This window comes from Octopus sinensis, linkage group LG20 (assembly GCF_006345805.1).
Source record: "Octopus sinensis linkage group LG20, ASM634580v1, whole genome shotgun sequence".
Taxonomy (NCBI): domain Eukaryota; kingdom Metazoa; phylum Mollusca; class Cephalopoda; order Octopoda; family Octopodidae; genus Octopus; species Octopus sinensis.
This window is the reverse complement of record NC_043016.1, coordinates 27,965,650-27,983,042: the sequence shown is the minus strand read 5'-3', so window position 1 is coordinate 27,983,042 and position 17,393 is coordinate 27,965,650. Positions and strand designations below refer to the sequence as shown.

The 17,393-nt window shown below is 32.6% G+C and overlaps 1 protein-coding gene across 5 annotated transcripts in view; it reads right to left on the bottom strand.

Annotated features, from left to right (window-relative positions):
* Positions 1 to 1,769: 1,769 nt before the first annotated feature.
* The window catches only part of LOC115222460 (eukaryotic translation initiation factor 4 gamma 1), a 64,476-nt gene continuing 48,852 nt past the window's right edge, over positions 1,770 to 17,393 (bottom strand). For all 5 annotated transcript variants that reach the window (XM_029792660.2, XM_029792658.2, XM_029792657.2 and 2 more), the window contains 12 exons: positions 17,050 to 17,347; positions 15,301 to 15,407; positions 14,218 to 14,333; positions 11,738 to 11,923; positions 11,390 to 11,519; positions 10,891 to 11,054; positions 7,447 to 7,651; positions 6,449 to 6,544; positions 6,187 to 6,324; positions 3,744 to 3,825; positions 3,175 to 3,312; positions 1,770 to 2,151 (listed from right to left, as the gene is read on the bottom strand). In XM_029792660.2, the coding sequence (XP_029648520.1) occupies positions 1,961 to 2,151; positions 3,175 to 3,312; positions 3,744 to 3,825; positions 6,187 to 6,324; positions 6,449 to 6,544; positions 7,447 to 7,651; positions 10,891 to 11,054; positions 11,390 to 11,519; positions 11,738 to 11,923; positions 14,218 to 14,333; positions 15,301 to 15,407; positions 17,050 to 17,347 (1,851 nt within the window). In that variant the 3' untranslated portion in view covers positions 1,770 to 1,960. The remainder of the gene's footprint in view (positions 2,152 to 3,174; positions 3,313 to 3,743; positions 3,826 to 6,186; positions 6,325 to 6,448; positions 6,545 to 7,446; positions 7,652 to 10,890; positions 11,055 to 11,389; positions 11,520 to 11,737; positions 11,924 to 14,217; positions 14,334 to 15,300; positions 15,408 to 17,049; positions 17,348 to 17,393) is intronic.

The following is a 17,393-nucleotide window of genomic DNA, read 5'->3' as shown; positions in this document are numbered from 1 at the left end:
AAACCAATCAAAACTACAAGTCACCCAAACCCCAGAACCCTTATAATATCCACGTACTCCAAGCACAATATCACATACATTATGAAAAAAAAAAAAAAAAAATACACAGTGAGGTAATTAGCCATTATCTTTAAAACATTTATCACAAAGTACCATAGACATATTAACATTATAAGTTTTATTATCATATTTAATATTAACATTATTATTATTTATTATAATTATTATTAAAATTGTTATTAGGATCAGTATTACAGACTTATTTCTGTATATAGAAAAAAAAAAGTAATGAAAAATATTAAAATGAAAAAAAAAAAAAAAAAAAGCAACCAAAATGGGGCACATGCACTCATGTATATACACACACATCCATGTATATAATATATACATATACAGAAGCACTCAAATTGATATCACTAGCTGCCCAAACTGGTCTAGATTGTTTAATGTTTTATATATACATATATATATGTATACACACACACACACACAACACAGCAAGTGCATTCAAAGTCTACTCCATACATATCACTTACGCAGAAACAATTAGCAAAGGCAGCTCATCTTCATTAAGCCCCAATACCAAACATAAATAAATAAAGAAAAGGAAACAACAAAACAAAAAATTTAATTTCCTTTTTAATTAACCTATCGGGAGATAATATATATATATATGTATATATATATATATATATAAATTATATATATATACATATATATAAATATATATATATATACATATATATAAATATATATATATATATAGATGCACACATATATATACATATATGTATATGCATATGTATATATATGTATTATACACACATTCACATGTGTATATGTATTTTCATGTACATAAGCATACATATAGATACACTCAATTAAGTACAAATATATACACAAACATGCACATACACACTCACACACACATATATATATACAGTTATGTAAATTTGCATGCGAGTGCACATAAATATAACTAGAAGCAAGTGTATGTGTGCACACATACACACCTATCCACATGCACATATATATACAATCATTAAAAGTACACACAGATTTTATTTATGATATATATATGTATGTATATACATATATATATATATTATATATATATATATATATAAAAAAACATGCACATATAAATACACATATGTACATACCTACATCTATATATATATATACATGCATATATGGGTACAGGACATCAAAAAACGCTGAACACAATGAGAAACGAAAGCATAAAAACAAAAACATGTTTTCGTTTCTCATTGTGTTCAACGCTTTTTTGGTGTCCTGTACCCCATATATGCATGTATATATACATATAGATGTAGGTATGTACATATATGTATGTATGTATATATGCATTATATATTATTTTATTATATGATCGAACGCCACGCATCCACTTCCAAGTAAGTTATATAATATATATATATATATATATATATATGTAATATATGTATATATATATATATATATATGTATATATATATATATATATATACACACACACACACATACATATATGATGCAAATACACACATGGATTTTGATGGCTGAACATATAAATCACCTGCATATGTGCATATATGTTCCTTACATACTGCATGCACTCATTAACATGTATATATTTATGTGCACGCACATACGCATATGTGTATATATCCAGTTATACACGTGTGAATATATAACATATACAGTCATTCCATTACATACACACACCCATTTACTTATATATATATATTATTTGAAATGTGTATATATATAAATACATACACATATGTATATAATATGTATATATATATACACCCACGCACACACACACCCATATATACATATATACACACACACACATATATATGCTCATGTGCATACACACATTTGTGTGTGGGCATATGTGTTTCATGTTTTTCCATGTTTTCTTTACCTAAAAAAAAATGTTATTTTTTAAAAATCAACTGTCATCTGCATCAATTTCCTCATCATCATCAACTTTTTCTAGGTCATGTAAAAAGTGAGAGACTTGTTTAAGAGCAACACCTCGACCTTCCATCTCAGCAGGCTCAGAAGCCGTTCCCCAACTGATGAAGGCTTGTTTAGAAATTACCTCTTCATATAATATAACAAATAATTTTTTTAAGACACCTGTAAAAAAAATTGAAAAAGAAAGATCAGTAAAGCCATCATATTACACTTTTCTAATAGACAATATGAAAACATTATACAATGCAATGTATTTTTATTTCTGATATTTAAAACTGCTAACACATATTTAAAATGTATTTCTTCAGAACCAAATTCATTTTTATCTAATTAAATAGAAAGTAACTAGTTCTCTTTTATTTACAAGTTGTTGTTTTAATACTAAATTGTTTACTGATATTTGTTCCACTTATTAACTGGAACAAGTGACAAATTTTGCTGAACTGACTTCGTGAAACTGTTCACAAGAATGGATATGTGAATTTTTGGAATTTAGTAATACCCTATTAATACTCATCTCCAGCCTACACAATCAAATATTTCTCGTCTGTCCCATCAACAGAACCATTATCCTACTGTTCTCCCTTACTCCTTTTCTGCATCTCATACATCTCCCAATCAGTTGTTGCTCCTACCCCTTATCTACTCTCTACATCCATCATTCAAACCCTACCCCAACATTTACTGTTGTTACTTAACTTGCCCATGCCCTACACCTCCAACTAATCATACACTTGTTTCTTCAATCACCACTCGCCTCATCAGCTTGAAACAAATTATCTTGTTCACATTTGGAATATGCTCAGTGGTTCTCTAAATTCCTCACACAATCACTGTCTAATAAATTCACAAACATCTTCGACTTCTGAAGTAAAATAACTTCCTAAACGAATGTAAATTCTAATGTCAATCATGTATAATTGTTTATATTAATAAGGCTTTAATCAGTAGTGTACAGGTAAGTATGCGTACACACACAGACTAGTTACTATGAATGGCTGGTGACCAGAACAATTGTACGAGTAATTATCATTAATATCAGTTGTCACAAAGCCTGTCTCACCATTTCTTTACTGCCTACAGGGGGCTACTATTTGACTACTTCTAATGCATGGTGTTCTATGCAGGTTGTTAAAATACAGAGAGGAAAAAAAAAGCAATAGAAATTAAAATGAAATAACCTACTTGGTGGGTGCTCCAGTTTGGTATCCAATAACTGGAGCGCATATAGGGCCTGCACCTCGTCGTCTTTATTTTTCAAATACTTTTTAAGTAAACTGGAATAACCACGCAACTTTTGTTCTTGAGGCATGAAATTTGGACCTACAAAATGGAAATCAATAATTCCTTTAGAACTGCATCGAAGACAACACCAGGTTCTACAATGTAATTAATGAACAGAATGAACCAGAAAGTGTTTAACATTCTACTTGCTAAGCAACAAAATTTAACTGTTCATATACTCGGCAATGTTTGTGTTCACAAATCTTTCACAAAATATTTTGACCTCATTGCATTGATTTAGTAAATTTAGGGAATGCAAACACTTTAACTTTTAAAATGAAAAGAAAAATGTACATATAAATTTCAGTGACACAGAATGTAGTCAAGTGGGAAAAATTCCAAAATAATAACCCACATCAATGTAGATGTCAGTGGAATCAATATGATCCAGTTTCATAACTGCCAGTGGTTGAAGCCACTTGATGCGATGAGAGAGAGAGAGAGAGAGAGAGAGAAAGAGAGTAACAAACCTGAGAGACAACTTGAACATACTGCAGTCATAATAGCACGGATTACCAAAGGATCTTTCTTCTGTTGCTCTGAGACATAAGCCTAAATAAAGTACAATATATTACATATAGTACAGCATACAAAAAAGATGAATCAAATACAATGTATTCAACAGCTGAGAAGTGTGAGAAGAGCTGCAGACTGGTTAATAACAAAAGTGTATCAGGATAGCAAAACAAATCAGATCCAAAAATATAGTTCAATTACAAAATCAATAATATTAAGATGCCAATTTGTTGTTTTTGTATGTACCTGGCGTGTGTGTCACACTTCAAAGTGAGTGACAAAGCGAGAGAGGAGGACATAGAGTGAGTGGTGATGGTATTCATGTTGTGTTTTTAAATGTTTATCACATCACTGCTAGTAGATAAATGTATTGTTTAATTACAAGCAGAAGAGAGGAGGGACATAGAGGAAGTGAAAGAGAAAAAGTGAGAGACAGTAGACACAGACACATTGTTAAATAACTACAACAAATATTTGATGTCACTCTCACTTTTCAGTACCACACGAGGATAAAATTAACTCACAAGTGGCTGAGTACTCCACAGACATGCATATCATTCTCAAGGAGATTCAGTCTCACACAATATGACAAGACTGGCCCCTTTCAATTACAGCTACAACTCATTTTGGCCAGCTGAGAGGACTGGAGAAAGATAAAAACCTTCAGGTGGTTGGAAGAGAAATGAAAAATGATCCTATACAGGGCAGAAAAATTGTTTTAGTCATTAGGATCATTATGTGTCGCAGAGATCTGGAGGCCAAGCCCCCAAGTAAACACAGATGTGCAAGCTATTATCAAACTGAGCAGGAGACGAGGACGAATACATGACAAAATAATTATTTTGTCTTAGGTAGAGTACCTTGCTCAAAAACACAGTATGCCACAGGGAATCATACTCATGACTTTATGATCATGGACCAAATACCCCTAACCACTGAGACATGCACCTTCACTCTCTTAACCTTACAGAAAAAGAGGGAAGCAATAGAGACAGAAAGGAAAGCCTGTCATTTAAAATGACAATTAGACTTAAATTACAATTGATCTTTTCTAGCTTTTTTACTGAGTGTCTATCCCTCTTCCGCATTGTTAAAAGAAATGAATAGAAGGAAAGTCTTTCAGGTGTTTATGTTCTTATTCTGGGAATTCTAGAATGATCAACTGTTAGGTCTTCCTCACCCCACCCCCAGTACGTACTTGCCTTCTTTCACAATCATGCATGTCTTTTAGTGGGTGGGTGGGTGGGGGCTCACCCCTCCACTTTTTCCAAGGCATGCTTAACACTTTCTCTACAAACAAGCCCCACTTCCTTTTTCTCATACAAAAACTAGTGCAAATTTCAAAAACCGTGAAGCTGGGAAAAGAGCCCAGAAAAATGGGTAATACCTCCTACAAAATGGGTGGGGGAGAAATGTTACCAACAGGTGGCTACATGAAATTCAACTGTACTTTAAAGAGTGTTTTCTACTATAGACTCGGTCCAACCAAAGCCTCGTGAGTGAATTTGGTAGACATAAACTGAAAGAAGCCGATGTTTGTGTGTATGATCCCCCAACTTTTATGATTACACTATTTGCCAGTGTATCAGACATATCTATTTTACAAAGAAATTTGAATAGGATGCAACAATTTAGTATGTTTCACCGTATACTTATTGAATGTTTTAAAAGTGCATGCAAATACAATATTGACAGAGTATACAGGAAGGAAGTATACAATCATAAATTTATATTTATCTGTTTCAGTCATTAGACTGTGGCCATGCTGGAGTAATTCATCTTTTCAATTGACTATATATTTGAATTTGGCTCAAGAAAATTGTCATACAAGAAGTAAAACTTGTACTTCTGGCTGTAATGTTTTATGTAATCATGATCAAACATCAAGTTCAAGCAACACTTGTATTGTTATTCACCCATTACAAACAGCTGGCAGGCAGATGAAAGTTTAGTAACTCTTTCATGTTTCCCAGAGAATTTCCATCTAGATAATTAAAAGGGTTCCCTAAAGGTATAGTCATTACATAGTGTAAGGCACATACCCGGTGTGTTATGTATACTGCGGAAGGAGGTTTAATGAGATGTGACTCCCCTACATAACAGCCGGGATACGGTTAGCAATTTTTCTTTGTGTCTGTGCTAACAGACTATGATATATTTCTTTGTTGCCAATATTTTTTTTTGCTATAATTAAGATTTATTTTCCCGTAGCAGGATTCTACTTATCTGGCTACAATAGCTGGTCTTCTATCCATAGTACAGCCACACTGAGTGCAGGGTAATATTTTTAAAAATACATTTTAAAAAATATTCCAGCAAATATGATACATTGAATGGAGTTACAAAAAAGACAAGAGAAGCAGGAGAGTGATCAAGAGCAAAACAGTAAAATATTACCTCTATCCAGGCAGTTATCTCATTCTCAGACTGTTCAGATTTAGATATTAATTCAGTTAACTTTGATTGAATGTTGGCTATTGTCAAGGAACCTGGCACTGGTTTGGAAACACTTCCCCCGAGTGTATATTCAAGTTTCTGAAAGACAATTCAATTTCACAATGTCAGTGATGAAATGCCAAGTAATTTTTAAGATAAAACCTTCACGAGAAGAAATTAGAAATATCTAGAAAAATACTAATTGCTCATGAATATTAATTACCTTCTCTTTTATAAATGAATCAATATCTTTCTCATCTAAGAAATCAGACCATTGTAATTTTGATGATTGCCATAATTCTGCTGCTTTATCTTGTCCCTAAAAAGTAAAATACAAATTCACAAACATTTTAAAATCTGGAAAGTTCAAATCTTACATGTACTTTATAAGTTAGTAATTCTTTAGCATTCAGAGCACAGTCAAATGCAATACATATTTATTCACATTTATTTGACTGAAGCAATTACATCATTGAAATCTCAGAGTTAGAATGAGGCATTGTTGGGTACAGACAAGAAGCCAGATTTGGCCAGTTTAAACAAAACAGATAGAACACTTTGGACCATATATGGTCAGTTTATACGCTAAAAGAGTTTTAGAAGTATAAATATATAAACATGTATCAGGTAACACAAATTAGGAAAATAGCATTGAACTATTTTTTTATATTGGTTGCAGTACCTGAAACAATTTCATGAATGATACCAGATTTACAAAATGAATTATGACTAATGAAGGTCATACCATTGACTGTGTATTACCATGCCTAACAATTCAGTATAAAGGTTGTTAAAGACAAAACAAAGAAAATTAGTAGCTAAAAATAGATATCTTTCCTTTCCTTTAATAATCTCTCTCCTAACTCCTCAGCATAATCCTCGCTATCTCTCAAAATTCTAATTTAGAAGATCTTTATTGCATATTCTATAAACCTTCATAAGCATTTAAATAAGATATACTGCAGTTTTATATGTTCAGAAAATCTTTATAGTTATTGCATAATTGGAGAGGGGGGAAAAAAACAAAAAAAAACCTAACTACAGTGACATCCACTGCAAATGTCATGTTAACATTTGCGATTGCTGTATACAACTGTACACTCTTCATTCCACTTCTTTAAATTGTTAATAATGTAACTGCTACGCCTAAGAAAAGACACTGTCTTATCAGATACAACAATGTACAAATAGCAATAAATATTTAGTGAGATTTAAACTTACCATCGTCTTACAAAGATCCTTTAATATTTCTGATGGTAATATACCACCTAAATTTGATTTCTTCAAAGGTTCACATGCCATTTTCAAAAAACTCAAAGGCATACCGCCTGCTTGTATTACAGGACTAATGAGCTCACCAAGATATTGCCAAATTTTAGGTATATCAATCTGCATGTCCTCTGCAATTTCTAGAATTTCCATTAAGCTGTAAATGAAACAAATAAATATGTAAGAGTCCTATATATTTTAGACATATGTTATATTCATACAGAAGAATATATATCTGATATTTGAGTCAACCACATGGAGTATCACTTGTTAAAATTAAATATTAAATCAAGACACACATAAGAATAAGTCATGATACTTTGTTGATAATCATCTCAAATAAACTGCTATAATAACCATACAAATTTAAGATGTATTTCAATATTCTAATATAAATCTTGATTAAGTAGAACCTAGAGAATAACAAAGGATTGTACATGTCTTACACTGCCATGAGATTTCATCAATTGATAAACCAACACTTAAGTATTGCTAATGAGTAAAATTTAAATAAACAGAATACAAAGTTGGTTAAGGATTAATTACCAATAGATAAAATACATCAAAAGAATTATACACTAATTAATTCCACAATGCTATAAATAAATAAGATGCTATAAATTAGAGAAAATGAAATTACAATTGATTACATTCTGGAGCAACAAGTGTAAACATACTAATTATCAAATTAAACTTGATGTAAAAGGTACACTGCACATAACATTGTTTTTAAATCAAAACAGATTCAATTAACTGATGTAAAAATGACAGTTACCTTACCATATAATATAATGCTCAAATGAAGTTAAAAGTCCAGAAATATTTAGCAATAAACCAGCCTGAAACACAACAGCCTATGACCCCACCCCCATAGGCTGACTATGAACGAGCTGTGACATCCAGCATGCAATAATTTCAACTCTTATTAATAGATGCATTATTTCTATCCAAGTAAACTCACATCTGACTTGCATCAAAGCAGACTGTAAAAGGTTGTCCAGAAAGTTCTGAGTGTTTCTTTTTAATATGCAAAAAGATATATAAATAACTGACCTTTCAATAAATTTTATTCAATGAAATAATTTCCATTATTATTAATGACCTTTGCCCATCTATCAGGCAATTTAAATATTCCATCAGCATAAAATATGACTGGTTTTGAAGAAATAGTTTAGATGCATTTTGACTCCTAAATCATTAAATGTGTTTTTCCTTGCAATGATGTCTGTAGAGACAAAGACAAGTGGTAGTCGGGTGATGCAATATCAGGAGAATATGGTAGATGGGGTAAGAGATCCCAGCTAAGTTCATGTAAATTTGTTCAGGTAGCCAAAGGTAAATGTGAATGGGCATTGTCTTGCTGGAACACCACCCCTTTCCTGTTGGCAATCTCTGGCCTCAATTCTTTGAGTTTTTTGGTTCAAATTAGCTACCTGACAACAGTACATCAGAATTAATGGTCTGGTTTTGTGGGAGCTCATAATGCAATTATGATCCAACCAAACAGAAAGCATGGCTTTTTTGGCATGAATATTCATCTTTGGTTGCCCTCTTGGGGGATCTTTATGCTAACTCAAGGATTTTCTTCACACTGTTTTGTACACAATTCGTTTTTCATTTCCAGTCACAAGTTGTTTCAAAAAGACATGTTTTCATTGTTTCAAAAGCATATCACAAATGATATACAAGTCAAAGCAATTCTTATCTGAGTTTGTGAAGGACCCATACATTATAGCGAGAAATGTATCCTAGTCATGATATTTGAGGCTTTTTTTGATTTTTGCCTTCAAACATCATCCAATTTCAACGGTCTTCCACTGCAACTGTAATCTTCCAAGCTAAACTCTCCAGCTTTAAATTTTGCAAACCACCTGCAAACAATTGATTCACTTACATCATCACCATAAATTTTTTAGTTGCGTTCAATGAAGCATTAAAAGATTTAGCTTAATAAACCTAATAGTAGGCATCTCTTAAAAATTGACAAAATTTAGAATCTTGGTGTCATCAAGTACCAGCAGCAAAGGGCTTGGGCCCTAAAGACATTCATGCCAACATGGTTGCTACATTAGGAGATGATGCTCCAATTTTGTCAACAGTGCAAAAGTGAGCAGCTGAATTTAGGAAAGGAAGATAGAGTGCTGAAGATGACCAACAGTCTGGATGTCCTGCAACTGCCACCACCAAGGAAAACATGATGATGGACAGCAGGTGATTGACATAATAAAGTAGCCAATACCACTAGCATATCCCATGAGAGCGTTGAGAACATTCTGCACAATGAATAATGAAGGTTCCTGTTGTTAGGTTCACCATTTTGGGCCAGTGACAATCCATTCAGTGGAAAAATCCAGCCTCAGTTCTTGAGGATGCAAAAGAAATTGCGCTTATTGACCATCTTCAGTTGCGCCACATCACATAAGGAAAGTACTATGCCAACTTGCCAAAGTACTTATGAAAGGCTATCAAGACCAAATGCACAGGAAAACTGACAAAAGGTATTTTGTTTCATCAGGACACTTACTCCAACACAGAAGTCCTTGTTTTCAACAGCTGCTAAACATCACTGGTTGATCAACCTCTCTATCCCTCAGATTTGACCCCTCCTGACTATCTGTTCCCAAACATGAAAAAACACCTGGTCTGGAGCCGGTGTGGCAGTGATGGCGACATCAAACCAGTTGCTAACAGAATGAAAGCTCCTTCACTAATAGGATCCAAGAACTGCAACACCAATGGACCGGAAAGGAAACTAAATTGAAAAATCTCTCATTTAGCCACTTTCCATGAAAATGTTTGGCCTGCCAATGAACTTTCAGCCAACCCTTGTACATAAAACTTATGCATATAATAATAAGGTATTTAATACGTCATTTAATTTCACTTTAGAAGTTTAAATTCTAAGTTTTCTTTAAACACAGTTATGTAAAATTGTTTATATCACATATACTAGTGGTTCCTAAACACTTTCAGGCTGCCACCCCCTTGACACCCAGGCCATATTCCTAGTACCTCCATCCCAATCAAACTTCGTTCAGAAGCAAATTCAAAGCAACTGTATTTAACAAATTAAACTTAACCTAATGAACCCATTATTTTGTTTTTACATGAATCGCTACCCTATTATCACCCCACTTTTCATCAACACCCTTTTGGAACTTTTCACCACCCCCAGGGGGCAATATCACTTTGGGAAACACTGACATATACTACACAAATGAGCCATCATAATATTACTATACATATATTTTTAAAATTGCTATTGAAACTAACAAATCTGAAAAGTTATTCTATGTTCTAATGGATTAAAATTAGAGTCACAAGTCCAGCAGATTGATATTTGTAAAGAATAAACAGAGGAAAAGAGAAAAAAAGCAAAACCAAGACTATACTTACCCTTGAGTAAATCGTTTACCCTCAATAATTTTTTCTTTCAATATAACTGAGAAAAGTTTTCCTGACTGTTTCCGTGAAGCTTCTGATCGTTCCAAAATAAGGTTAAAAGCATCAACTACAAACTTTTGTTGATCAGAAAGTTCCTGAATGCTGAGCTTTGCCTCCTAAGGAATAAAATATACACAAGTTCAAGCAAACACACATACAATATATATATATATATATATATAGATAGATAGATAGATAGAGAGAGAGAGAGAAATAGTAATAGAATGGAACTTAAAACAAGGTAATTAGTAATATTAATTTTGTACTAATGCCACTTACGTCATGGAGCCATCAGAAGGAAAAAGGGAAAAAGTTATACTCAAAACAGAAATCAACTGAAATGTGTTGTTCAAAACATCAACACTGCAGAGTAAACTGATACTGTCTTACTAAAATATTACTAGAAAGGAAATAGAATCTATTTAGCAAAATAGTAAGTTTCAAAACTTACTTCCAAATTATTAGAACTGAAAAATTCATTTAAAATTTCAACAGTTTTCTTTGATGATTTTTCTCGAGATTGACTGCTTTCTCTGCTAGGAACCTGTGATAAAGTTCTACTGCCTCTATTATGAATATTCCTGTAACGATAAAAAAGATGCAAACTATTCAATAATTTCATAAAATCACATGTGAATAAATGATGAAAATTTATGAATAATTTCAAAATTAATTCTAAGATAAACACTGAAAGAAAATCAACAGTTTTTTAACAAAGATATTTTTGCACCCTACATATCAGACACATTCCATACTAAGAAGCACTATGACAAAAACCACAGATTTGATGGTAACTCACCTTGCCAATCCACTATCTTTATCACCTTCTTCAGATTGTAATGAAATCTTATTTCTAGAGCCACTACTACTTGCACTGGAACTTGATGTCAAAGAACGTCCAATTTCACTTCGACCAGGGCTGGCTCCCCTTCGGGGATATATCGAAGTTCGACTGTCATCATCATTTCGGCTCAAGGCATAAAACCTGAAAAGAACAAATATCAAAAGCTTAGTATAATACTATACTCCACAACTATGGTAACTAATAAAATACATTCATTATTTTAACAAAACAACTAGCTATACCTATCCATGCTATTATGTTAGTGACAACATATGACTTTACACGGTAAAGATGGGTTAGACACTGTTACAAAAAATTTTCCTTTAACATGACATTTTAAAAGATCAAACTTCAAATCAAGCAATAATGCCCCTGAATGTCATAAATACTACTGCAGTAAATAAATAAATAAATAAATAACAAAATGGCAAATGTCTTTTACAATAACATTGTAAGTGGATTTGGAAGACAGAAACTCAAAGCTCATGTGGATGGATAAAGACACACACACATGGGTGTATAAATACCTGTCCTTCACCCCCGACTGCTCGACAATGACAATTTGTATTCGTGTATTTACACCCCCATAATTCAGCAGTTCAAGAAAAAGAAAAAAGAAAAAAAAAAAACACTCCTGGGGGGTGGTCAATTCATTTGACTAAAGTCTTCAAGCTGGTTCTCCAGCATGGCTGCATCAAGTAAAACATAAGATATTCAAAATCTTATGAAAACAGATTTAAACAATCCTGCTCAGAATTCAAAATGTGTTTAGTGTTGTGTATTCCAATTTGATTAAAAATAAAAGGCAAACAAGGGAATCTGATATGCCTACACGAAATTTGAACACTTTTCCATTAAAAAGCTATATCAAGCTTCAATATCTTATCTTTGTCTTCGTTTTTCTAAGTTAGCTGCAAGTTTCAATTCACCCATTATGTAGGGGTTTTAATTATTCTAATGATTTACTATGGGAGTGCAAACGCTTGCATTGTTTTCTTGAAACATTCTGTTAAGTTATACCTATATTTTAAATACATTAATGTATGAAAAACGAATAACAATGCTTCTGCATAGATCTATATAGTTTTTAATTAATATAACTGGGTATTGGATAATAATAAAACTGGTATGGTGATAAGTTTGAAAGAAAATTTTTTTAATTCTAATTAGATAAACCTGTCAGATTTATGTAAGAATTTTGAATCAAGAATTTTAAGCAATTTATAGAAGTCTAAATCCATAATTATTTTAGAACTTCACTGAAGCACACCTATACGAATGTAGAGAGGAAAAGGGGTGATAAATCATGCCAGTATGGAATGATGTTTGACATCAACTTTATGAAATGTCTAACATAGTTACTTGTAAATAGTTGAGTCATTTTTCTTTCAGGTTATTCTTAACTTCCTGTAAGACACAGTACCGCACAGGACTGCATTAGTCACCCAGTCCTGAAACATATGATATCACAAAAATCGACTAACCTCATTTACATTCATTTTGAAGGCAATAAGGAGTAACTAATGTAAGGGAAAAAACTTTAATCCCTTCTATCGTTCATTTCATTATACTATCATTATACAACTGCATTTTTGACAGAAAATTTGCCATAGAATATTGAAAGTTATTAAAAACTAATTTTTTCTTCGTTTTTTAAAATTAGCATTTTCAATACAGATAGGCGTAATAAAAGGCACTTCCAAGCACTTCTTTAATCACTGCCTACATTCAGTTGATATCACAAGTTATCTTATTTTCTAAAAGAATTAAACCCCTAAGTTTTATCTCTACAATAGTGAGCATAACCTGCAGTCTTTCTGAAAACCAGAGCTAAGTACTCCGGGTTCAATAAACGCGCGCGCACACACACACACACACACACACACACAAATATGGTGATTGACGTACTTTAGGGAATCTCTTATTATCTCAACTAATAAAAAGAAATTTATGAACCTATAAATTAAGAGGAAACCCATTTTCCCTTCATTTTGTCTATACAACCTAAGTCAAACAAAATTTGGATCGAATTGATTCTAGAGATATGAATGGGTTTGAAACTGAAACAGTGCAGGCTTTCCCCCAAGAACTGCTATTCTAAAGAACCAAGTATTATTTTGGACAAATACTCTAAGAACTCTTTATTACAAAGTTTCATATATACATAATGTGGATCAGTTTTTCTGACACATGATTGCACACAAACTTTGTCAACACTTCATAGGCTCTCCTTTTATTGTTAGTAAAAGGTGTTGTACAGTATATTGAACCCCGAGATTTACTTTTGGTTATTCAAATCGACATGCTTCATATGGTAAATGGAGATAAGCACTTCAGGCTCTTAAGTAAGCTATGTAATTAGCTACTAACTTTATATATGTTGATATTTGAACAATGAACAATGGACATTCATGAAAATTATGAAAATGAAATACCTGTTTACAGGTTTCTCTGATGATTCCTGTGTACCTTTAAGACCACCACTGCTTCCACGACCCCAACCAGCAGGATTTCCTCCACCAGGACCCAATTGAACATTTTCATTTTTTTTCTAAAAAAAGAAAAAAAAAAATTAACTATTATAATAATTTCTAATTTAGCCAGGAAGTCAGCAGTCTGAAGGTTGGATGCATCAATTCACTTGATCTCAGTTATTACTTGACTAGTTCTTTACTGACCTCAGAAAAGCAAAGTTGATCAGGACAATATTTGAACTTAAATATAAACAGAAATGATTCTGTTGCTGCTAATAAATAAAACTTTAACTAGCAATAAAGATCAATTTACTTTTATTCGTCTCATAACATTCCATTTTAGAAAATACAACTAGTAAATAAGTCTGATTTCAGGAATTCTTTCATTCTACCAAGCAATCAATTATTTCCATTGATGATGATTTCATCAAGAAAAATGAAACTATTGCAAAATTCATCTTCATACACATGAATTAATATTCTAATGGGCCTATATAACATCTTCATTTCAGTACCAACTTTTCAATGCTTGTATAGGTAGCATGGAACCTGTTTACAAGATTTCAAATACTTGTTTCTTTGAAGCCACAATATTGTCTGAATTAAGAATTTCAAACCACTGTCTTTTGAAGTACTCCAAATCACAGTTGAAATAAAAGGAGTTTTAGCAATTGTAGATTCTCCCATACTAAAAGCAATACTGAAGCAAACACAAAATTGCTAAGATTATAATATTTGATATTGACTAATAAATTTAGAGTAAATGGCACTTCATTGTGACAACACAAGCAATGCAAAATGAATGTAATAATATGAGTGTTATAGGCAAACAGAAAATTGATTGTCAACCAATTTTTAGAATTAACGACACTAAACTTTATGAACGCTGCTATTCTTAATTACATTTTTCATAGTAAACTGTTGAATGTGATGAATTTTTTCAATATTTGATTTAGATCTATAATTTATTCCTGCAATTTTAAAATTATATTTTACTTTATAAATTATCAAATAGCAAATTCCCTACAATTCAGTGATACATACCCATGGCAGTCGTAATTTATTTATGTCAAGTTTTGACGATCTCACTGGAGTCCAACCCTCCTCTACTCCACCTGCACCACCCATTGACGGAACCCGTCCTTGAGATGCTACAAGAAAGAAGTTTTATGCAAACAATAAATACTGAAATAAAATATTCGAAAGTGCTTGTAAACATAACTGTTGTAAGCTTTAGTAATATAATATGAACCAATTTATCAATAACTAAGTATTTTCTGATCAATCAAAATTAAACTATATTAGAACAAATTATAATTCTCAAACTAGTAAAATATACAGTAGTACCTCAGTTCTGATCGTGAACCAACTATGCTTTACAAATATACATACAAATAAATATATATAATGAATTAATAAATAAAACATGCATATATACATACATATATGTACGTACATACCTCTACATGTATATATACATGCATATATGGGTACAGGACACCAAAAAAACGCCGAACACAATGAGAAACGAAAGCATAAACACAAAACCAAGGAACTGGACATTTTTCTTAAACAACGAAAAAATAGAGTACAGGACAAATAACACAAGGAAAATTCCCTTCTTCAGTCGCCATGGTTTTTCGAAGGTGAAGGCGATATGCATCTTCGATAGAAACTTTCCTTCCCGTGAAAAGTAAATTAAACAAAATATGCGGAGGGGTAAAAATGGTAACAAAAACAGGACAAGGAGAATAACAAGACAAGAAGGGCTGTTAAGCCGAACGAGATAAAGTGTTACGAACGCTATTTTTGAGAACGGCGAAGGAGCAACAGAAAATGCCGTTTACACTTCAAGGAAGCTGGGTCAGAAAGACAGTAGCAGAGCTCTCGTCGCGGGAGCAAGAGAAAGGGAGAGAAAAAAAGGGAATGGTTGTGAGGAAACCAGAAAGAATGAAGAATGAGAGAGGGGGGGGAGATAGTAAGGTAGAAGAAAAGGAAACCAGAAAGAATGAAGGCTGAGAAAGGGAGGGGACAGAAAGGTTATATATATATATATATATATATATATATATACACTTGCGTCAGAAATTAATTAGCACTTCTCAAATTTCTACATTAAATAGGTTAAATCAATTAACCTTATGAGCTGTTCAAAACGCCTTACGCGATGAGAAAACTTAGTATGGTGTGATTTCGGTCCTTGCGAGGCGCTACCTATATCTATTAAACAAAGGAAGATTTGTCTGCATCCGCACTCCAAGTTGTTGCACTGCTATGTCAACATCATAAGGCTGTAGACTCTCAAACTGCTCTGCAAACAAAGTTACGTCATCGTTCTGCGCAACAGTGAACTCGCAACAAAGCAATAGTTCGAGATATGGCCACTAGGTGACAGCACATACCTTGAGTGAAGAGCAAATCAGGGGTGTTAATTAATTTCTGACGGTAGTGTATATATAAAAAAAATAAAGCATATTTTGTTCGTGATCAGAGACATTCGTAAACCAACATACTACTGTATTAAATGAATAAGACAGCATATAGAACTTTACAAAAATAGACAAATGTTTTGGATCAGTATTATTTTGTAAAAGTAAAATACTCAGTTTTAGCAATAAAATATCTTCAGAGAACAAATGAGTTACAGAATGAGAATTGTAGGTTGTATTCCTATAAATTTGTCATTGGTTCTTTATCAGAGCAAATGTGTCGGAGATTCTTTATTTAAACACTTGAGCCTTTAAAAAAAAAACATTTTAAGTATATCAAATTTGTCAATATCATAAGACTAACCTCTTACTCCAGGTCCAGGAGTCATGCCTGTGTTAGAGGCTCCATTACCAACACCTCGATGATGGAGGATTCTTTGTTTTGCAGCTGCATTTTCCAGGAGTAATTTACGTTCCTTCTCTTCTTGTGCAGCCTCTAAATGGATCTGCTGTATTGTCTTTGGGTTATTCTCAGCCCTTCTTGGAACCCAATTGTTCTCGCGTAGTTCAATAGCATCTTGTAACATGAAACGTACCCGTGATGAGGTCTTCTTTTCACTAACAATTTCTTTCATTTGTTGGAAATATATTTTCATAGTACCCTATGTAAAAATAAAATAAAATAATTAATTGATTAACTGAAAAGGG